The following is a 25,976-nucleotide window of genomic DNA, read 5'->3' as shown; positions in this document are numbered from 1 at the left end:
GTTGCCCTCATGATTCAAGACGTCTGGAGTAAATTCATTACAAAGTTCCTAAAATGTAATTACAACAGCTCTTAAACCAACTGTTTAAATAAAAGGTTAAATAAAATCAATAAAACAAAAATGTGGTTTGTTCATGATGACATTTGACCTCTCAGACATGACCTCTAGTGTTACCTTCATGAACCTCATCTCCTTCTTCAGCCGAGAGATCTCAGTCTCCAGACGACGACGCTTCTCTCCAGACCGGGTCGACCTGGACACAGGAAACAGTCACTACACTGTTCTGTTCCCTACACCACCACATGCTGTGGTCACTACACTGTTCTGTTCCCCTACACCACCACCACCAGATGCTGTGGTCACTACACTGTTCTGTTCCCTACACCACCACCACATGCTGTGGTCACTACACTGTTCTGTTCCCTACACCACCACCACCAGATGCTGTGGTCACTACACTGTTCTGTTCCCCTACACCACCACCACATGCTGTGGTCACTACACTGTTCTGTTCCCCTACACCACCACTACATGCTGTGGTCACTACACTGTTCTGTTCCCCTACACCACCACCACATGCTGTGGTCACTACACTGCTCTGTTCCCCTACACCACCACTACATGCTGTGGTCACTGCTCTGTTCCCCTACACCACCACCACATGCTGTGGTCACTACACTGTTCTGTTCCCCTACACCACCACCACATGCTGTGGTCACTACACTGTTCTGTTCCCCTACACCACCACCACATGCTGTGGTCACTACACTGTTCTGTTCCCCTACACCACCACCACATGCTGTGGTCACTACACTGTTCTGTTCCCCTACACCACCACCACATGCTGTGGTCACTACACTGTTCTGTTCCCCTACACCACCACCACATGCTGTGGTCACTACACTGTTCTGTTCCCCTACACCACCACCACATGCTGTGGTCACTACACTGTTCTGTTCCCCTACACCACCACCACATGCTGTGGTCACTACACTGTTCTGTTCCCCTACACCACCACCACATGCTGTGGTCACTACACTGTTCTGTTCCCTACACCACCACCACATGCTGTGGTCACTACACTGTTCTGTTCCCCTACACCACCACCACATGCTGTGGTCACTACACTGTTCTGTTCCCCTACACCACCACCACATGCTGTGGTCACTACACTGTTCTGTTTCCCTACACCACCACCACATGCTGTGGTCACTTCACTGTTCTGTTCCCCTACACCACCACCACATGCTGTGGTCACTACACTGTTCTGTTCCCCTACACCACCACCACATGCTGTGGTCACTACACTGTTCTGTTCCCTACACCACCACCACATGCTGTGGTCACTACACTGTTCTGTTCCCCTACACCACCACCACATGCTGTGGTCACTACACTGTTCTGTTCCCTACACCACCACCACATGCTGTGGTCACTACACTGTTCTGTTCCCCTACACCACCACCACATGCTGTGGTCACTTCACTGTTCTGTTCCCCTACACCACCACCACATGCTGTGGTCACTACACTGTTCTGTTTCCCTACACCACCACCACATGCTGTGGTCACTACACTGTTCTGTTCCCCTACACCACCACCACATGCTGTGGTCACTACACTGTTCTGTTCCCCTACACCACCACCACATGCTGTGGTCACTACACTGTTCTGTTCCCTACACCACCACCACATGCTGTGGTCACTACACTGTTCTGTTCCCTACACCACCACCACATGCTGTGGTCACTACACTGTTCTGTTCCCCTACACCACCACCACATGCTGTGGTCACTACACTGTTCTGTTCCCCTACACCACCACCACATGCTGTGGTCACTACACTGTTCCCCTACACCACCACCACATGCTGTGGTCACTACACTGTTCTGTTCCCCTACACCACCACCACATGCTGTGGTCACTACACTGTTCCCCTACACCACCACCACATGCTGTGGTCACTACACTGTTCTGTTCCCCTACACCACCACCACATGCTGTGGTCACTACACTGTTCTGTTCCCCTACACCACCACCACCACATGCTGTGGTCACTACACTGTTCCCCTACACCACCACCACATGCTGTGGTCACTACACTGTTCTGTTCCCCTACACCACCACCACATGCTGTGGTCACTACACTGTTCTGTTCCCCTACACCACCACCACATGCTGTGGTCACTACACTGTTCTGTTCCCCTACACCACCACCACATGCTGTGGTCACTTCACTGTTCTACATTCATTTCACTCAGTTCATGAGGATGATGCAATAGAGGTATAGAAGAGATGTTAGAGGGTCAATTCACCACTTTTAAAGTTGATTATCTCTCCAGCACCAGACCAGTAGACTCAGATATTCAATGTTACCAGTATCTATAGCAAATAAATCAAATGTATTTTATACATCCTTTTTATATCAACTGATGTCACAAAGAGCTATACAGAAACCCAGCCCAAAACCCCAAGCAGCAGGCAATACAGAGGCAGAAGCACAGTGACTGGGAAGAAACCTAGAGAGGAACCAGGCTCTGAGAGGTGTCCAGTCCTCTTCTTTACCGGTAGTGTCACGTTCTGACCATAGTTCTTGTGTGTTTTACTTGTTTTAGTGTTGGTCAGGACATGAGCTGGGTGGGCATTCTATGTTGTGTGTCTAGTTTGTCTGTTTCTATGTTTGGCCGAATATGGTTCTCAATCAGAGGCAGGTGTCTTGTGTTGTCTCTGATTGGGAATCATATTTAGGTGGCTTGTTTTGTGTTGGGGTTTGTGGGTGGTTGTTTCCTGTCTTTGTGCTCGTTTCACCAGAGAGGTGAAAAGAGGACTCTTCAGACGAAGAGGTGGAAGGCTGCGGTTACAGGTAGAGAACAGACTAATACAGAATGTGAATTACACCTGGGGGGTCTCTATTATGATTAATGATAAAAATGTCATTTAATTTATGACCTTTTTAACGTGGCATGAACACAACCAGTCATGATGCTTTCATCTGATTGTCAAACAAATCCCTTCTAAAAGTAGACTACCTGTACATGTTCATCCACTCCTAAATAATTACACCATCTAAACAGTGGACTGCATGTATACTGACACCATCTAAACAGTGGACTGCATGTATACTGACACCATCTAAACAGTGGACTGCATGTATACTGGCACCATCTAAACAGTGGACTGCATGTATACTGACACCATCTAAACAGTGGACTGCATGTATACTGACACCATCTAAACAGTGGACTGCATGTATACTGGCACCATCTAAACAGTGGACTGCATGTATACTGACACCATCTAAACAGTGGACTGCATGTATACTGACACCATCTAAACAGTGGACTGCATGTATACTGGCACCATCTAAACAGTGGACTGCATGTATACTGACACCATCTAAACAGTGGACTGCATGTATACTGGCACCATCTAAACAGTAGACTGCATGTATACTGGCACCATCTAAACAGTGGACTGCATGTATACTGACACCATCTAAACAGTGGACTGCATGTATACTGACACCATCTAAACAGTGGACTGCATGTATACTGACACCATCTAAACAGTGGACTGCATGTATACTGACACCATCTAAACAGTGGACTGCATGTATACTGACACCATCTAAACAGTGGACTGCATGTATACTGACACCATCTAAACAGTGGACTGCATGTATACTGGCACCATCTAAACAGTGGACTGCATGTATACTGACACCATCTAAACAGTGGACTGCATGTATACTGACACCATCTACACAGTGGACTGCATGTATACTGGCACCATCTAAACAGTGGACTGCATGTATACTGACACCATCTAAACAGTGGACTGCATGTATACTGACACCATCTAAACAGTGGACTGCATGTATACTGACACCATCTAAACAGTGGACTGCATGTATACTGACACCATCTAAACAGTGGACTGCATGTATACTGACACCATCTAAACAGTGGACTGCATGTATACTGACACCATCTAAACAGTGGACTGCATGTATACTGACACCATCTAAACAGTGGACTGCATGTATACTGGCACCATCTAAACAGTGGACTGCATGTATACTGACACCATCTAAACAGTGGACTGCATGTATACTGACACCATCTAAACAGTGGACTGCATGTATACTGACACCATCTAAACAGTGGACTGCATGTATACTGACACCATCTAAACAGTGGACTGCATGTATACTGACACCATCTAAACAGTGGACTGCATGTATACTGACACCATCTAAACAGTGGACTGCATGTATACTGACACCATCTAAACAGTGGACTGCATGTATACTGACACCATCTAAACAGTGGACTGCATGTATACTGACACCATCTAAACAGTGGACTGCATGTATACTGACACCATCTAAACAGTGGACTGCATGTATACTGGCACCATCTAAACAGTGGACTGCATGTATACTGGCACCATCTAAACAGTGGACTGCATGTATACTGACACCATCTAAACAGTGGACTGCATGTATACTGACACCATCTAAACAGTGGACTGCATGTATACTGACACCATCTAAACAGTGGACTGCATGTATACTGACACCATCTAAACAGTGGACTGCATGTATACTGACACCATCTAAACAGTGGACTGCATGTATACTGACACCATCTAAACAGTGGACTGCATGTATACTGACACCATCTAAACAGTGGACTGCATGTATACTGACACCATCTAAACAGTGGACTGCATGTATACTGACACCATCTAAACAGTGGACTGCATGTATACTGACACCATCTAAACAGTGGACTGCATGTATACTGACACCATCTAAACAGTGGACTGCATGTATACTGACACCATCTAAACAGTGGACTGCATGTATACTGACACCATCTAAACAGTGGACTGCATGTATACTGACACCATCTAAACAGTGGACTGCATGTATACTGACACCATCTAAACAGTGGACTGCATGTATACTGACACCATCTAAACAGTGGACTGCATGTATACTGACACCATCTAAACAGTGGACTGCATGTATACTGACACCATCTAAACAGTGGACTGCATGTATACTGACACCATCTAAACAGTGGACTGCATGTATACTGACACCATCTAAACAGTGGACTGCATGTATACTGACACCATCTAAACAGTGGACTGCATGTATACTGACACCATCTAAACAGTGGACTGCATGTATACTGACACCATCTAAACAGTGGACTGCATGTATACTGACACCATCTAAACAGTGGACTGCATGTATACTGACACCATCTAAACAGTGGACTGCATGTATACTGACACCATCTAAACAGTGGACTGCATGTATACTGGCACCATCTAAACAGTGGACTGCATGTATACTGACACCATCTAAACAGTGGACTGCATGTATACTGACACCATCTAAACAGTGGACTGCATGTATACTGGCACCATCTAAACAGTGGACTGCATGTATACTGACACCATCTAAACAGTGGACTGCATGTATACTGGCACCATCTAAACAGTGGACTGCATGTATACTGACACCATCTAAACAGTGGACTGCATGTATACTGACACCATCTAAACAGTGGACTGCATGTATACTGACACCATCTAAACAGTGGACTGCATGTATACTGACACCATCTAAACAGTGGACTGCATGTATACTGACACCATCTAAACAGTGGACTGCATGTATACTGGCACCATCTAAACAGTGGACTGCATGTATACTGGCACCATCTAAACAGTGGACTGCATGTATACTGGCACCATCTAAACAGTGGACTGCATGTATACTGACACCATCTAAACAGTGGACTGCATGTATACTGGCACCATCTAAACAGTGGACTGCATGTATACTGGCACCATCTAAACAGTGGAATAGACGGGTAAACTCTGATTGCCGGTCGCAGTGAAAAGAGTAACGATCCCAATACTTTAATGCATTTGTCTGAAAAAGGTGGGTCAACTGAGTTTACCCTCCACTAGACCTACACCACTGCTGGTAGCCTACACTCTCAGACGAGGCAATTTTACACACATCAACACACGCAGAACAGGTAGCCTACATTCAACATAATACATGAGTTAAATCAAAACATGTTTACACCCTAGTTCATGAGTTGTCCATAATTCATGAATGTTTGTAGTCTTTACAGATCATGTGACATAAAACACTACCTTTCTTTCCTTACATTAATTACATTTGACAGTTTTATTTGTCAAATAAACAATTTGGCTAATCTATACTTTCATATTTCCAAGTCCTATTCTTGAACATCAAGGGGTATAACATTATTGGAGTGACTGGAAATCTGACAACTTTGGTTTTTAATGTAAATATATAATTGAATCGTACTATTATATGTGGAAAGTGATGGTTTAGAAGAAGTCTACTTAACAACCCATAAAGTCATATTTTCCATCCATATACGGCCAGCTATGTAAACTTTAACATTGATTTATCCTGCAATAGATGTCGTTCAATTGGTAACATGCATTTTTGTCTTCTTCTAATGTCTCTTAAAGGGAAAGTAATCTAAAAGTAACTGAATGTAATCAGATTACGTTACTGAGTTTGGGGGTAATCCAAAAGTTACGTTACTGATGACATTTTTGGACAGGTAACTTGTAACTGTAACGGATCACATTTAGAAAGTAATCTACCCAACCCTGACGGTTTATTTGAGCTCCCCCATAATTCGCACCCTGGACTAATATCCTCTATGTCCACTCTGAGAGGTGGTCCTGGCTGTACCAGGTAGATATTAGAGAATAGTCTATGTTAACTCACATTACAGAAGAGGTGCTGGGAAGTTCGCTGTATGTCTCTTCACTCTCCTCCCCTGCTGGCTTCCTTTCCTTCCCAGAGGCAGCTACCTCCTACACACACACACACACACACACACAAACACAGTTTGTCTTGACTGAAGTCTTTTCTACTGAGGACCACATCAGGTTAGGGTCTAGGCGTGTAATAAAACTTAATGGATGAGACAGTCATTGTTGAGAACAATGTCTCTTGACAACATCTCTTGAGGTGCTTTAACATATGAGGGTAGAACTGTAGAACTGACTATAACAGTGAGTACAGGTGTTTTAACATATGAAGGTAGAACTGACTATAACAGTGAGTACAGGTGTTTTAACATATGAAGGTAGAACTGACTATAACAGTGAGTACAGGTGTTTTAACATATGAAGGTAGAACTGACTATAACAGTGAGTACAGGTGTTTTAACATATGAGGGTAGAACTGACTATGACAGTGAGTACAGGTGTTTTAACATATGAGGGTAGAACTGACTATAACAGTGAGTACAGGTCTTTAACATATGAGGGTAGAACTGAGTATGACAGTGAGTACAGGTGTTTTAACATATGAGGGTAGAACTGACTATGACAGTGAGTACAGGTGTTTTAACATATGAGGGTAGAACTGTAGAACTGACTATGACAGTGAGTACAGGTGTTTTAACATATGAGGGTAGAACTGACTATGACAGTGAGTACAGGTGCTTTAACATATGAGGGTAGAACTGTAGAACTGACTATAACAGTGAGTACAGGTGTTTTAACATATGAGGGTAGAACTGACTATGACAGTGAGTACAGGTGATGTAACATATGAGGGTAGAACTGACTATGACAGTGAGTACAGGTGTTTTAACATATGAGGGTAGAACTGTAGAACTGACTATAACAGTGAGTACAGGTGATGTAACATATGAGGGTAGAACTGACTATGACAGTGAGTACAGGTGTTTTAACATATGAGGGTAGAACTGACTATGACAGTGAGTACAGGTGATGTAACATATGAGGGTAGAACTGACTATGACAGTGAGTACAGGTGTTTAACATATGAGGGTAGAACTGTAGAACTGACTATGACAGTGAGTACAGGTGATGTAACATATGAGGGTAGAACTGACTATGACAGTGAGTACAGGTGATGTAACATATGAGGGTAGAACTGTAGAACTAACTATGACAGTGAGTACAGGTGATGTAACATATGAGGGTAGAACTGTAGAACTGACTATGACAGTGAGTACAGGTGTTTAACATATGAGGGTAAAAGTGGTCCTACACTTCTCTAACCGTCCTCTTACCTGTGAGCTGAGCTGTCCTGAACTACCAGCAGAAGTTAACGACAACTTCTGAGACGAGTCAAGGGAGAGGAAGGAGCTGGAGAGAAGGGCGTCGTCGAAGGAGGATTTGGGCCTGAGTTGGAAAGAGGACTTGTATGAGGCAGTGGGAATACCTGAGAAAGAGGGAGAAACATGGGAAACAGAGGGGAAGATAGGAAGGGGGACAGAGAGTCAGTTAGGGTCCTTGTCTACAATCCTACTTCTCTGATCTCTAACTTCTCTGCCAGATCATTCTGGTTCATCTTCCAGATTAGGAAGCTCAGGAAGAGATATACAGTCATGATTAGAAAGTCTCATCTGTTTGTGAAATCTTCACTACTGTATTGGTGACTGTGTGTATGGAATGTAATGAATGTTGGATTGTTGTTTAATCATAATGGGGTCACCTGGATACATCATGAATACACATTATAAAAGAGGAGCCTGCTGTATGTTATTATGAAGTCAGTTGAACGTTCTTTCTGGTTAGACCTACACTGAACTGTGATGGTGATGTATAGATTGATGTACATTGTTGTTATGTTACCTCTAGTGTGATCTCTCTGTAACTTCACTGCCAGATCATTCAGCTTCATCTCCCTCAGGATCCAGAGTGTGATCCCCACAGCTCTCTCAGGGCCGTATCTCTTCACCATATGATCCACTGTGTCCTGTCTGTCAGAGTTCTCCAGGTGGCTCTCTGGGATGGGAGGAAAGCCAAACAGCTGGCCACTAGTCAGGTGAGACTGAAAGGTCTTCAGCTGTTCTTCAGTGAGCTCCTCCAGAGTGGTCAGCAGCAGAGCTGGAACATCCAACATGAAGGGTCTCTAAAATAACAAAGATGATAAGATAAGTAAAGAGATAGAAATACAAGCTACTGATATAAGTAACATGAACATAGCCACACAGAAATATATTCACAGCTTTATTGTCTAATGGTGTGTGTGTGTGTGTGTGTGTGTAGGGATGCAGCCTGACTCCCACCACTCATAGTTACATGAGAGAATGGTTAATTATCTAGGCTGTATGTGTGTACTGTATAATTTCATACTGTAGAACTGACTATGACAGTGAGTACAGGTGATGTAACATATGAGGGTAGAACTGTAGAACTGACTATGACAGTGAGTACAGGTGTTTTAACATATGGGGGTAGAACTGTAGAACTGACTATGACAGTGAGTACAGGTGTTTTAACATATGAGGGTAGAACTGACTATGACAGTGAGTACAGGTGATGTAACATATGAGGGTAGAACTGTAGAACTGACTATGACAGTGAGTACAGGTGTTTAACATATGAGGGTAGAACTGTAGAACAGACTATGACAGTGAGTACAGGTGATGTAACATATGAGGGTAGAACTGACTATGACAGTGAGTACAGGTGATGTAACATATGAGGGTAGAACTGTAGAACTGACTATGACAGTGAGTACAGGTGTTTAACATATGAGGGTAGAACTGACTATGACAGTGAGTACAGGTGATGTAACATATGAGGGTAGAACTGTAGAACTGACTATGACAGTGAGTACAGGTGTTTTAACATATGAGGGTAGAACTGACTATGACAGTGAGTACAGGTGATGTAACATATGAGGGTAGAACTGTAGAACTGACTATAACAGTGAGTACAGGTGATGTAACATATGAGGGTAGAACTGACTATGACAGTGAGTACAGGTGGTGTAACATATGAGGGTAGAACTGTAGAACTGACTATAACAGTGAGAACAGGTGTTTTAACATATGGGGGTAGAACTGTAGAACTGACTATGACAGTGAGTACAGGTGTTTTAACATATGAGGGTAGAACTGACTATGACAGTGAGTACAGGTGATGTAACATATGAGGGTAGAACTGTAGAACTGACTATGACAGTGAGTACAGGTGTTTAACATAAGAGGGTAGAACTGTAGAACAGACTATGACAGTGAGTACAGGTGATGTAACATATGAGGGTAGAACTGACTATGACAGTGAGTACAGGTGATGTAACATATGAGGGTAGAACTGTAGAACTGACTATGACAGTGAGTACAGGTGTTTAACATATGAGGGTAGAACTGACTATGACAGTGAGTACAGGTGATGTAACATATGAGGGTAGAACTGTAGAACTGACTATGACAGTGAGTACAGGTGTTTTAACATATGAGGGTAGAACTGACTATGACAGTGAGTACAGGTGATGTAACATATGAGGGTAGAACTGTAGAACTGACTATAACAGTGAGTACAGGTGATGTAACATATGAGGGTAGAACTGACTATGACAGTGAGTACAGGTGGTGTAACATATGAGGGTAGAACTGTAGAACTGACTATAACAGTGAGAACAGGTGTTTTAACATATGGGGGTAGAACTGTAGAACTGACTATGACAGTGAGTACAGGTGTTTTAACATATGAGGGTAGAACTGACTATAACAGTGAGTACAGGTGATGTAACATATGAGGGTAGAACTGTAGAACTGACTATGACAGTGAGTACAGGTGTTTAACATATGAGGGTAAAAGTGGTCCTACACTTCTCTAACCGTCCTCTTACCTGTGAGCTGAGCTGTCCTGAACTACCAGCAGAAGTTAACGACAACGTCTGAGACGAGTCAAGGGAGAGGAAGGAGCTGGAGAGAAGGGCGACGTCGAAGGAGGATTTGGGCCTGAGTTGGAAAGAGGACTTGTATGAGGCAGTGGGAATACCTGAGAAAGAGGGAGAAACATGGGAAACAGAGGGGAAGATAGGAAGGGGGATAGAGAGTCAGTTAGGGTCCTTGTCTACAATCCTACTTCTCTGATCTCTAATTTCTCTGCCAGATCATTCTGGTTCATCTTCCAGATTAGGAAGCTCAGGAAGAGATATACAGTCATGATTAGAAAGTCTCATCTGTTTGTGAAATCTTCACTACTGTATTGGTGACTGTATGTATGGAATGTAATGAATGTTGGATTGTTGTTTAATCATAATGGGGTCACCTGGATACATCATGAATACACATTATAAAAGAGGGGTCTGCTGAATGTTATTATGAAGTCAGTTGAATGTTCTTTCTGGTTAGACCTACACTGAACTGTGATGGTGATGTATAGATTGATGTACATTGTTGTTATGTTACCTCTAGTGTGATCTCTCTCTAACTTGTCTGCCAGATCATTCAGCTTCATCTCCCTCAGGATCCAGAGTGTGATCTCCACAGCTCTCTCAGGGCCGTATCTCTTCACCATATGATCCACTGTGTCCTGTCTGTCAGTGTTCTCCAGCTGTCTCTCTGGGATGGGAGGAAAGCCAAACAGCTGGCCACTAGTCAGGTGAGACTGAAATGTCTTCAGCTGTTCTTCAGTGAGCTCCTCCAGAGTGGGCAGTAGCAGAGCTGGAACAGGATGTGTAGTTGAGGGTCTCTAAAATAACAAAGATGATAAGATAAGTAAAGAGATAGAAATACAAGCTACTGATATAAATAACATGAACATAGCCACACAGAAATATATTCACAGCTTTATTGTCTAATGGTGTGTGTGTGTGTGTGTGTGTAGGGATGCAGCCTGACCCCCACCACTCATAGTTACATGAGAGAATGGTTAATTATCTAGACTGTATGTGTGTACTGTATAATTTCATACTGTAGAACTGACTATGACAATGAGTACAGGTGATGTAACATATGAGGGTAGAACTGTAGAACTGACTATGACAGTGAGTACAGGTGTTTTAACATATGAGGGTAGGACTGTAGAACTGACTATGACAGTGAGTACAGGTGATGTAACATATGAGGGTAGGACTGTAGAACTGACTATGACAGTGAGTACAGGTGATGTAACATATGAGGGTAGAACTGTAGAACTGAGTATGACAGTGAGTACAGGTGTTTAACATATGAGGGTAGAACTGACTATGACAGTGAGTACAGGTGTTGTAACATATGAGGGTAGAGCTGTAGAACTGACTATAACAGTGAGTACAGGTGATGTAACATATGAGGGTAGAACTGACTATAACAGTGAGTACAGGTGATGTAACATATGAGGGTAGAACTGACTATGACAGTGAGTACAGGTGTTTTAACATATGAGGGTAGAACTGTAGAACTGACTATAACAGTGAGTACAGGTGATGTAACATATGAGGGTAGAACTGACTATGACAGTGAGTACAGGTGATGTAACATATGAGGGTAGAACTGTAGAACTGACTATAACAGTGAGAACAGGTGTTTTAACATATGGGGGTAGAACTGTAGAACTGACTATGACAGTGAGTACAGGTGTTTAACATATGAGGGTAGAACTGACTATGACAGTGAGTACAGGTGTTTTAACATATGAGGGTAGAACTGACTATGACAGTGAGTACAGGTGATGTAACATATGAGGGTAGAACTGTAGAACTGACTATGACAGTGAGTACAGGTGTTTAACATATGAGGGTAGAACTGTAGAACTGACTATGACAGTGAGTACAGGTGTTTTAACATATGAGGGTAGAACTGACTATAACAGTGAGTACAGGTGATGTAACATATGAGGGTAGAACTGTAGAACTGACTATGACAGTGAGTACAGGTGTTTAACATATGAGGGTAAAAGTGGTCCTACACTTCTCTAACCGTCCTCTTACCTGTGAGCTGAGCTGTCCTGAACTACCAGCAGAAGTTAACGACAACGTCTGAGACGAGTCAAGGGAGAGGAAGGAGCTGGAGAGAAGGGCGACGTCGAAGGAGGATTTGGGCCTGAGTTGGAAAGAGGACTTGTATGAGGCAGTGGGAATACCTGAGAAAGAGGGAGAAACATGGGAAACAGAGGGGAAGATAGGAAGGGGGACAGAGAGTCAGTTAGGGTCCTTGTCTACAATCCTACTTCTCTGATCTCTAATTTCTCTGCCAGATCATTCTGGTTCATCTTTCAGATTAGGAAGCTCAGGAAGAGATATACAGTCATGATTAGAAAGTCTCATCTGTTTGTGAAATCTTCACTACTGTATTGGTGACTGTATGTATGGAATGTAATGAATGTTGGATTGTTGTTTAATCATAATGGGGTCACCTGGATACATCATGAATAAACATTATAAAAGAGGGGTCTGCTGAATGTTATTATGAAGTCAGTTGAATGTTCTTTCTGGTTAGACCTACACTGAACTGTGATGGTGATGTATAGATTGATGTACATTGTTGTTATGTTACCTCTAGTGTGATCTCTCTCTAACTTGTCTGCCAGATCATTCAGCTTCATCTCCCTCAGGATCCAGAGTGTGATCTCCACAGCTCTCTCAGGGCCGTATCTCTTCACCATATGATCCACTGTGTCCTGTCTGTCAGTGTTCTCCAGCTGTCTCTCTGGGATGGGAGGAAAGCCAAACAGCTGGCCACTAGTCAGGTGAGACTGAAATGTCTTCAGCTGTTCTTCAGTGAGCTCCTCCAGAGTGGGCAGTAGCAGAGCTGGAACAGGATGTGTAGTTGAGGGTCTCTAAAATAACAAAGATGATAAGATAAGTAAAGAGATAGAAATACAAGCTACTGATATAAATAACATGAACATAGCCACACAGAAATATATTCACAGCTTTATTGTCTAATGGTGTGTGTGTGTGTGTGTGTGTAGGGATGCAGCCTGACCCCCACCACTCATAGTTACATGAGAGAATGGTTAATTATCTAGACTGTATGTGTGTACTGTATAATTTCATACTGTAGAACTGACTATGACAGTGAGTACAGGTGATGTAACATATGAGGGTAGAACTGTAGAACTGACTATGACAGTGAGTACAGGTGTTTTAACATATGAGGGTAGGACTGTAGAACTGACTATGACAGTGAGTACAGGTGATGTAACATATGAGGGTAGGACTGTAGAACTGACTATGACAGTGAGTACAGGTGATGTAACATATGAGGGTAGAACTGTAGAACTGAGTATGACAGTGAGTACAGGTGTTTAACATATGAGGGTAGAACTGACTATGACAGTGAGTACAGGTGATGTAACATATGAGGGTAGAGCTGTAGAACTGACTATAACAGTGAGTACAGGTGATGTAACATATGAGGGTAGAACTGACTATAACAGTGAGTACAGGTGATGTAACATATGAGGGTAGAACTGACTATGACAGTGAGTACAGGTGTTTTAACATATGAGGGTAGAACTGTAGAACTGACTATAACAGTGAGTACAGGTGATGTAACATATGAGGGTAGAACTGACTATGACAGTGAGTACAGGTGATGTAACATATGAGGGTAGAACTGTAGAACTGACTATAACAGTGAGAACAGGTGTTTTAACATATGGGGGTAGAACTGTAGAACTGACTATGACAGTGAGTACAGGTGTTTAACATATGAGGGTAGAACTGACTATGACAGTGAGTACAGGTGTTTTAACATATGAGGGTAGAACTGACTATGACAGTGAGTACAGGTGATGTAACATATGAGGGTAGAACTGTAGAACTGACTATGACAGTGAGTACAGGTGTTTAACATATGAGGGTAGAACTGTAGAACTGACTATGACAGTGAGTACAGGTGATGTAACATATGAGGGTAGAACTGACTATGACAGTGAGTACAGGTGATGTAACATATGAGGGTAGAACTGTAGAACTGACTATGACAGTGAGTACAGGTGTTTAACATATGAGGGTAAAAGTGGTCCTACACTTCTCTAACCGTCCTCTTACCTGTGAGCTGAGCTGTCCTGAACTACCAGCAGAAGTTAACGACAACGTCTGAGACGAGTCAAGGGAGAGGAAGGAGTTGGAGAGAATGGCGACGTCGAAGGAGGATTTGGGCCTGAGTTGGAAAGAGGACTTGTATGAGGCAGTGGGAATACCTGAGAAAGAGGGAGAAACATGGGAAACAGAGGGGAAGATAGGAAGGGGGACAGAGAGTCAGTTAGGGTCCTTGTCTACAATCCTACTTCTCTGATCTCTAATTTCTCTGATAGATCATTCTGGTTCATCTTCCAGATTAGGAAGCTCAGGAAGAGATATACAGTCATGATTAGAAAGTCTCATCTGTTTGTGAAATCTTCACTACTGTATTGGTGACTGTATGTATGGAATGTAATGAATGTTGGATTGTTGTTTAATCATAATGGGGTCACCTGGATACATCATGAATAAACATTATAAAAGAGGGGTCTGCTGAATGTTATTATGAAGTCAGTTGAATGTTCTTTCTGGTTAGACCTACACTGAACTGTGATGGTGATGTATAGATTGATGTACATTGTTGTTATGTTACCTCTAGTGTGATCTCTCTCTAACTTGTCTGCCAGATCATTCAGCTTCATCTCCCTCAGGATCCAGAGTGTGATCTCCACAGCTCTCTCAGGGCCGTATCTCTTCACCATATGATCCACTGTGTCCTGTCTGTCAGTGTTATCCAGCTGTCTCTCTGGGATGGGAGGAAAGCCAAACAGCTGGCCACTAGTCAGGTGAGACTGAAATGTCTTCAGCTGTTCTTCAGTGAGCTCCTCCAGAGTGGTCAGCAGCAGAGCTGGAACATCCAACATCAAGGGTCTCTAAAATAACAAAGATGATAAGAGAATAGAAATACTGACTACTGAAATAAAATAAATTACATGAATATGTAATTACAACAGCTCTTAAACCAACAGTTTAAATAAAATCAATAAAATAAAAATGTGGTTTGTTCATGATGACATTTGACCTCTCAGACATGACCTCTAGTGTTACCTTCATGAACCTCATCTCCTTCTTCAGCCGAGAGATCTCAGTCTCCAGACGACGACGCTTCTCTCCAGACCGGGTCGACCTGGACACAGGAAACAGTCACTACACTGTTCTGTTCCCTACACCACTACATGCTGTGGTCACTACACTGTTCTGTTCCCCTACACCACCACCACCACATGCTGTGGTCACTATACTGTTCTGTTCCCCTACACCACCACTACATGCTGTGGTCACTATACTGTTCTGTTCTCCTACACCACCACCACATGCTGTGGTCACTACACTGTTCTGTTCCCCTACACCAACACATGCTGTGGTCACTACACTGTTCCCCTACACCACTACATGCTGTGGTCACTACACTGTTCTGTTCCCCTACACCACCACCACATGCTGTGGTCACTACACTGTTCTGTTCCCCTACACCACCACTACATGCTGTGGTCACTATACTGTTCTGTTCTCCTACACCACCACCACATGCTGTGGTCACTACACTGTTCTGTTCCCCTACACCAACACATGCTGTGGTCACTACACTGTTCCCCTACACCACTACATGCTGTGGTCACTACACTGTTCTGTTCCCCTACACCACCACCACATGCTGTGGTCACTACACTGTTCTGTTCCCCTACACCACCACTACATGCTGTGGTCACTACACTGTTCTGTTCCCCTACACCACCACCACATGCTGTGGTCACTACACTGTTCTGTTCCCCTACACCACCATCACCACATGCTGTGGTCACTACACTGTTCCCCTACACCACCACTACATGCTGTGGTCACTACACTGTTCTGTTCCCCTACACCACCACCACATGCTGTGGTCACTACACTGTTCCCCTACACCACCACTACATGCTGTGGTCACTACACTGTTCTGTTCCCCTACACCACCACATGCTGTGGTCACTACACTGTTCCCCTACACCACCACCACATGCTGTGGTCACTACACTGTTCTGTTCCTCTACACCACCACCACATGCTGTGGTCACTACACTGTTCCCCTACACCACCACCACATGCTGTGGTCACTACACTGTTCTGTTCCCCTACACCACCACCACATGCTGTGGTCACTACACTGTTCTGTTCCCCTACACCACCACCACATGCTGTGGTCACTACACTGTTCTGTTCCCCTACACCACCACCACCACATGCTGTGGTCACTACACTGTTCTGTTCCCCTACACCACCACATGCTGTGGTCACTACACTGTTCTGTTCCCCTACACCACCACCACCACATGCTGTGGTCACTACACTGTTCTGTTCCCCTACACCACCACCACATGCTGTGGTCACTACACTGTTCTGTTCCACTACACCACCACTACATGCTGTGGTCACTACACTGTTCTGTTCCCCTACACCACCACCACATGCTGTGGTCACTACACTGTTCTGTTCCCCTACACCACCACCACATGCTGTGGTCACTACACTGTTCTGTTCCCTACACCACCACCACATGCTGTGGTCACTACACTGTTCTGTTCCCCTACACCACCACATGCTGTGGTCACTACACTGTTCTGTTCCCCTACACCACCACCACATGCTGTGGTCACTACACTGTTCTGTTCCCTACACCACCACCACATGCTGTGGTCACTACACTGTTCTGTTCCCCTACACCACCACCACATGCTGTGGTCACTACACTGTTCTGTTCCCCTACACCACCACCACATGCTGTGGTCACTAGACTGTTCTGTTCCCCTACACCACCACCACATGCTGTGGTCACTACACTGTTCTGTTCCCCTACACCACCACTACATGCTGTGGTCACTACACTGTTCTGTTCCCCTACACCACCACCACATGCTGTGGTCACTACACTGTTCTGTTCCCCTACACCACCACCACCACATGCTGTGGTCACTACACTGTTCCCCTACACCACCACCACCACATGCTGTGGTCACTACACTGTTCTGTTCCCTACACCACCACCACATGCTGTGGTCACTACACTGTTCTGTTCCCCTACACCACCACCACATGCTGTGGTCACTACACTGTTCTGTTCCCCTACACCACCACCACATGCTGTGGTCACTACACTGTTCTGTTCCCCTACACCACCACCACCACATGCTGTGGTCACTACACTGTTCTGTTCCCCTACACCACCACCACCACATGCTGTGGTCACTACACTGTTCTGTCCCCCTACACCACCACATGCTGTGGTCACTACACTGTTCTGTTCCCCTACACCACCACCACCACATGCTGTGGTCACTACACTGTTCTGTTCCCTACACCACCACCACATGCTGTGGTCACTACACTGTTCTGTTCCCCTACACCACCACCACATGCTGTGGTCACTACACTGTTCTGTCCCCTACACCACCACCACCACATGCTGTGGTCACTACACTGTTCCCCTACACCACCACCACATGCTGTGGTCACTACACTGTTCTGTTCCCCTACACCACCACCACATGCTGTGGTCACTACACTGTTCTGTTCCCCTACACCACCACCACATGCTGTGGTCACTACACTGTTCTGTTCCCTACACCACCACCACATGCTGTGGTCACTACACTGTTCTGTTCCCCTACACCACCACCACATGCTGTGGTCACTACACTGTTCTGTTCCCCTGCACCACCACCACATGCTGTGGTCACTACACTGTTCTGTTCCCCTACACCACCACCACATGCTGTGGTCACTACACTGTTCTGTTCCCCTACACCACCACCACATGCTGTGGTCACTACACTGCTCTGTTCCCCTACACCACCACCACATGCTGTGGTCACTACACTGTTCTGTTCCCCTACACCACCACCACATGCTGTGGTCACTACACTGTTCTGTTCCCCTACACCACCACCACATGCTGTGGTCACTACACTGTTCCCCTACACCACCACCACATGCTGTGGTCACTACACTGTTCTGTTCCCCTACACCACCACCACATGCTGTGGTCACTACACTGCTCTGTTCCCCTACACCACCACCACATGCTGTGGTCACTACACTGTTCTGTTCCCCTACACCACCACCACATGCTGTGGTCACTACACTGCTCTGTTCCCCTACACCACCACCACATGCTGTGGTCACTACACTGCTCTGTTCCCCTACACCACCACCACATGCTGTGGTCACTACACTGTTCCCCTACACCACCACCACATGCTGTGGTCACTACACTGTTCTGTTCCCCTACACCACCACCACCACATGCTGTGGTCACTACACTGTTCTGTTCCCTACACCACCACCACATGCTGTGGTCACTACACTGTTCTGTTCCCTACACCACCACCACATGCTGTGGTCACTACACTGTTCCCCTACACCACCACCACATGCTGTGGTCACTACACTGTTCTGTTCCCCTACACCACCACCACATGCTGTGGTCACTACACTGTTCCCCTACACCACCACCACATGCTGTGGTCACTACACTGTTCCCCTACACCACCACCACATGCTGTGGTCACTACACTGTTCTGTTCCCCTACACCACCACCACATGCTGTGGTCACTACACTGTTCTGTTCCCCTACACCACCACCACATGCTGTGGTCACTACACTGTTCTGTTCCCCTGCACCACCACCACATGCTGTGGTCACTACACTGTTCTGTTCCCTACACCACCACCACCACATGCTGTGGTCACTACACTGTTCTGTTCCCCTACACCACCACCACATGCTGTGGTCACTACACTGTTCTGTTCCCCTACACCACCACCACATGCTGTGGTCACTACACTGTTCCCCTACACCACCACCACATGCTGTGGTCACTACACTGTTCTGTTCCCTACACCACCACCACATGCTGTGGTCACTACACTGTTCTGTTCCCCTACACCACCACCACATGCTGTGGTCACTACACTGTTCTGTTCCCCTACACCACCACCACCACATGCTGTGGTCACTACACTGCTCTGTTCCCCTACACCACCACCACATGCTGTGGTCACTACACTGTTCTGTTCCCCTACACCACCACCACATGCTGTGGTCACTACACTGTTCTGTTCCCCTACACCACCACCACATGCTGTGGTCACTACACTGTTCTGTTCCCCTACACCACCACCACATGCTGTGGTCACTACACTGTTCTGTTCCCCTACACCACCACATGCTGTGGTCACTACACTGTTCTGTTCCCCTACACCACCACATGCTGTGGTCACTACACTGTTCTGTTCCCCTACACCACCACCACCACATGCTGTGGTCACTACACTGTTCCCCTACACCACCACCACCACATGCTGTGGTCACTACACTGTTCTGTTCCCTACACCACCACCACATGCTGTGGTCACTACACTGTTCTGTTCCCTACACCACCACCACATGCTGTGGTCACTACACTGTTCTGTTCCCCTACACCACCACCACATGCTGTGGTCACTACACTGTTCCCCTACACCACCACCACATGCTGTGGTCACTACACTGTTCTGTTCCCCTACACCACCACCACATGCTGTGGTCACTACACTGTTCTGTTCCCTACACCACCACCACATGCTGTGGTCACTACACTGTTCCCCTACACCACCACCACATGCTGTGGTCACTACACTGTTCTGTTCCCCTACACCACCACCACATGCTGTGGTCACTACACTGTTCTGTTCCCCTACACCACCACCACCACATGCTGTGGTCACTACACTGTTCTGTTCCCCTACACCACCACTACATGCTGTGGTCACTACACTGTTCTGTTCCCCTACACCACCACCACATGCTGTGGTCACTACACTGTTCCCCTACACCACCACCACATGCTGTGGTCACTACACTGTTCTGTTCCCCTACACCACCACCACATGCTGTGGTCACTACACTGTTCTGTTCCCTACACCACCACCACTACATGCTGTGGTCACTACACTGTTCTGTTCCCCTACACCACCACCACATGCTGTGGTCACTACACTGTTCTGTTCCCCTACACCACCACCACCACATGCTGTGGTCACTACACTGTTCTGTTCCCTACACCACCACCACTACATGCTGTGGTCACTACACTGTTCTGTTCCCCTACACCACCACCACATGCTGTGGTCACTACACTGTTCTGTTCCCCTACACCACCACCACATGCTGTGGTCACTATACTGTTCTGTTCCCCTACACCACCACTACATGCTGTGGTCACTACACTGTTCTGTTCCTCTACACCACCACCACATGCTGTGGTCACTACACTGTTCTGTTCCCCTACACCACCACCACATGCTGTGGTCACTACACTGTTCTGTTCCCCTACACCACCACATGCTGTGGTCACTACACTGTTCTGTTCCCCTACACCACCACTACATGCTGTGGTCACTACACTGTTCTGTTCCCTACACCACCACCACATGCTGTGGTCACTACACTGTTCTGTTCCCCTACACCACCACCACATGCTGTGGTCACTACACTGTTCTGTTCCCCTACAGCACCACCACATGCTGTGGTCACTACACTGTTCTGTTCCCCTACACCACCACCACATGCTGTGGTCACTACACTGTTCTGTTCCCCTACACCACCACCACATGCTGTGGTCACTACACTGTTCTGTTCCCCTACACCACCACCACATGCTGTGGTCACTACACTGTTCTGTTCCCCTACACCACCACCACATGCTGTGGTCACTACACTGTTCTGTTCCCTACACCACCACCACATGCTGTTGTCACTACACTGTTCTGTTCCCCTACACCACCACCACATGCTGTGGTCACTACACTGTTCTGTTCCCCTACACCACCACCACATGCTGTGGTCACTACACTGTTCCCCTACACCACCACCACATGCTGTGGTCACTACACTGTTCTGTTCCCCTACACCACCACCACATGCTGTGGTCACTACACTGTTCTGTTCCCCTACACCACCACCACATGCTGTGGTCACTACACTGTTCTGTTCCCCTACATTTCCACCACATGCTGTGGTCACTACACTGCTCTGTTCCCCTACACCACCACCACATGCTGTGGTCACTACACTGTTCTGTTCCCTACACCACCACCACATGCTGTGGTCACTACACTGTTCTGTTCCCTACACCACCACCACATGCTGTGTTCACTACACTGTTCTGTTCCCTACACCACCACCACCACATGCTGTGGTCACTACACTGTTCTGTTCCCCTACACCACCACCACATGCTGTGGTCACTACACTGTTCCCCTACACCACCACCACATGCTGTGGTCACTACACTGTTCTGTTCCCCTACACCACCACCACTACATGCTGTGGTCACTACACTGTTCTGTTCCCCTACACCACCACCACATGCTGTGGTCACTACTTTCCCCTAGGGGAAAACTATGAAACTATGAAATAACACAGAAGGAATCATGTAGTGAACAAATCATAATATATTTAGTATTTGAGATTCTTCAAAGTAGCGACCCTTTGCCTTGATGACAGCTTTGCACACTCTTGGTAAAACATGCCATTCCATGAGAGCAGCATTTATTTCTCAACTCAAATCAATGAGCCCAATCAGTCCTCCATGACAACAACATCATAAACAACAGAGTAGGCTGGCTAAGTCCTTCGTTTTGGGGTCATGCTCAGGTAAAACGATTTGGCTAATCTATACTTCCATATTTCCAAGTCCTATTCTTGAACATCAAGGGGTATAACACTATTGTAATGACTGGAATCCTGATGGACTTTGGTTTTTAATGGAAAGATATAATTGAATAGTTTTATTATATTGGGTTGAAAGCGATGGGTTATAAGAAGCCTACTTAACAACCCATAAAGTCAAATGTAACATCCATATATGGCCAGCTATGTACACTTTAACATTGATTTATCCTGCAATAGATGTCGTTCAATTGGTCACATGCATTTTTGTCTTCTTCTAATGTCTCTTAAGGGGAAAGTAATCTAAAAGTAACGGAATGTAATCAGATTACGTTACTGAGTTTGGGTAATCCGAAAGTTACGTTACTGATGACCATTTTGGACAGGTAACTTGTAACTGTAACGGATCATATTTAGAAAGTAATCTACCCAACCCTGACGGTTTATTTGAGCTCCCCCATAATTCGCACCCATGACTAATTTCCTCTATGTTCACTCACATTCCAGAAGAGGTGCTGGGAAATTCGCTGGAAGGCTCTTCACTCTCCTCCCCTGCTGGCTTCCTTTCCTTCTCAGAGGCAGCTAACTCCTACACACACACACACACACACACACACCACACACAATCTGTCTTGACTGAATTATTTTCTATTGAGGACCACATTGAGGGTCTAGGCGTGTAATAAAACTTAATGGATGAGATAGTCATTGTTGAGAACACTATGTCTCTTGACAACATCTCTTGATTGAAATCTCAACAGTTTACCAGTTAACGTTACAAAGTAAATCATAAACGATTTCCGCTTTATTCGCTACTTCGAATGACGTGCCAAGTGCTAGCTATGAATTAATATGATATTACTGCGTTATGAATTCATAGCAAGATTAGAATATATAGTTCATAGGCCTACAATAAAATGTCTATTACATCACATCTTCTTGCATTTAATCATGTAAATCACTTTTTCCGATACTTTGATCGAGTCAATCTCGCACTTCCATGTTGCTGTAAGTGAAATTTCCAAATCAAATCAAATCAAATTTTATTAGTCACATACACATGGTTAGCAGATGTTAATGCGAGTGTAGCGAAATGCTTGTGCTTCTAGTTCCGACAATGCAGTAATAACAACAAGTAATCTAACCTAACAATTCCACAACTACTACCTTATACACACAAGTGTAAAGGGATAAAGAATATGTACATAAAGATATATGAATGAGTGATGGTACAGAACGGCATAGGCAAGATGCAGTAGATGGTATAGAGTACGGTATATACATATGAGATGAGTACTGTAGGGTATGTAAACATAAAGTGGCATAGTTTAAAGTGGCTAGTGGTACATGTATTGCATAAAGATGGCAAGATGCAGTAGATGATATAGAGTACAGTATATACATATACATATGAGATGGGTAATTTGAAACGGATACAATGTAGCCTACTTAACTGTATCGACAAACTTTTCAGGGTCGTTTACAGATAAAATAGCAACATACTAAGTTTCCTTTCCAAACTATAAACAAACTTTTCAGGGACGTTTACAGATAAAATAACAACATACTGAGTTTCCTTTCCAAACTATAAACAAACTTTTCAGGGACGTTTACAGATAAAATAGCAACATACTAAGTTTCCTTTACAAACTATATTGTCTTACTTTTGATGAGTCCATTTTCAGACACTCCAGGCGCAGCCAGCCGACTGTAAAATAATGAAGCCTTGTGGCAGAGCGCTACCGTTTCCTTTAGTTTTGAGCAGCCCAGCCCATCCCATGACACATCCTACCTATTGGTCTCTAGTAGTGCGTCACCCTCTGGTGGACAAACTGACACCAAACCAAAATAGGTGTGAGAGTCAGTCAAGAAACCATGGTTAAACCATTCTAATCGAGCTGTGAAGTCGATATAACATCTCTGATATGATCTTGTTCTTTATGTTTCCAGTTGGACCACAGGTTGTATTTGTAATAAAATAATATTTTGACTCTTGGCTTTGTAGGATTTATTTAAGATATGAAGAATGCATACAATATATATGTTTCCTGCGTATACCCTCCTGATTCAGGGAATCCTCCAACAGGGATTTTGGGAAAACGAGGGAATTTATAAAAATATTCAGCAATTTTGCAACCCTATGTAGGACACTTATCCCTATATCTAGGGCCCCCTGGTGGTTCAGTAGGACATTACACTGTAATGTGTGATGATGGGAAGAGGTGGGGGAGGAGGAAGAGGAAGAGGAGGAGCCATGGGCATGTGATGCTGTGAGGGAGGAATGCGAGAGAGATATAGATATTGTTGCGTCAAAAAACAGAACACTCAAAACATGAGCACAATGTCAATGCTCTTCCTTTAAAGAACTCCAGGCCTCAAGAGGGCAGATAACCCAAAAACACGGGTGGAACTAAAAAATTGAGCCAGGATTTCTGGAGGGACTACTTTTACATGCGCACCTGGCAGATAAGCATGGGAATAAAATGTTTGGTCCTCAACATACACACAGCTCATTGTTCAACCCTAAAGACGCAACTGGTATGTAATGTTTGGAATTATTTATTATGTTGCATCCAGTGCTTAGCACAATTTACATGTTTAACTCTGGTAGTGGTGACTTTTGTTGTGGATATTTTTCTGACTGCAGTAGTAATTGCTAGAAGTGCTAGATTAAATTGTTTAAACGTTTACTTTATTCAAAGCCATGCTTTGTTGCTGTGTCATGCATTGTTTAGTGTAAAATAATGCATGTTTATTCTCTGTTTAAGGTTATCAACCTATTCCCTATTCCTCTGTCATTCAACTACTCTATTCAACAAATCAACTGTTTCAACATATTCAGCAAATGGCATCAAAACCATAATAAAACACTGGAAAGGAATTGAGTTGTCCCTTTGCATCCTTCACGGGTTGAGCAAGCCGTTTTCAAGCATGTTCAATTGTAGAAATTAATGATAGCATAAATGTAAATGAATGCCTTTGCATTTGTAGCATGAAGTGAGTTGATGACTTCGTGTTTGTGGGGTGGATATGAATTTTGACGTGAAAATGTAAATATACACTGAACAAAAATATAAATGCAACATGTAAAGTGTTGGTCCCATGTTTCATGAACTGAAATAAAAGATCCCAGAAATGTTCCAGATGCACAAAAAGCTTATTTCTCTCAAATGTTGTGTATAAATTTGTTAACACCCCTGTTAGTGAGCACTTCTCCATTGCCAAGATAATCAATCCACCTGTCAGGTGTGACATATCAAGAAGCTGATTAAACAGCATTATCATTACACAGGTGCACCTTGTGCTAGGGACAATGAAAGGCCACTCTAAAATGTGTAGTTTTGTCCCAAAATATAATGTCCCAAGTTGAGGGAGTGTGCAATTGGCATGCTGACTGCAGGTGTGCTCACCAGAGCTGTTGCCAGAATTTAATGTTAACTTCTCTACCAAAAGCCCCCTCCAATGTCATATTTGGCAGTATGTCCAACCGGC

At 44.7% G+C, this 25,976-nt stretch overlaps 1 protein-coding gene and 1 long non-coding RNA gene across 2 annotated transcripts; one reads left to right on the top strand and one right to left on the bottom strand.

Moving 5' to 3' along the window:
• Positions 1-24,771, bottom strand: LOC129839520 (uncharacterized). Its single transcript, XM_055907029.1, has 13 exons — positions 24,149-24,771; positions 22,985-23,073; positions 15,844-15,922; positions 15,389-15,668; positions 14,824-14,975; positions 13,322-13,604; positions 12,757-12,908; positions 11,255-11,537; positions 10,690-10,841; positions 8,682-8,961; positions 8,117-8,268; positions 6,796-6,884; positions 1-253 (listed from the first exon to the last, which is right to left on the bottom strand). The coding sequence occupies exons 1-13, from the start codon at positions 24,161-24,163 to the stop codon at positions 97-99; spliced, it is 2,163 nt and encodes a 720-aa protein (XP_055763004.1). The 5' UTR covers positions 24,164-24,771; the 3' UTR covers positions 1-96.
• On the top strand, positions 24,747-25,526 carry LOC129839522 (uncharacterized). Its single transcript, XR_008757042.1, has 2 exons — positions 24,747-25,022; positions 25,253-25,526. It is a non-coding gene; the product is annotated as an uncharacterized LOC129839522 (long non-coding RNA).
• Positions 25,527-25,976: the final 450 nt, after the last annotated feature.

This window comes from Salvelinus fontinalis, chromosome 40 (genome assembly GCF_029448725.1).
Source record: "Salvelinus fontinalis isolate EN_2023a chromosome 40, ASM2944872v1, whole genome shotgun sequence".
NCBI lineage: Eukaryota > Metazoa > Chordata > Actinopteri > Salmoniformes > Salmonidae > Salvelinus > Salvelinus fontinalis.
Note: the sequence above shows the minus strand (reverse complement) of the source record. Positions and strands in the feature narration are given on the sequence as shown.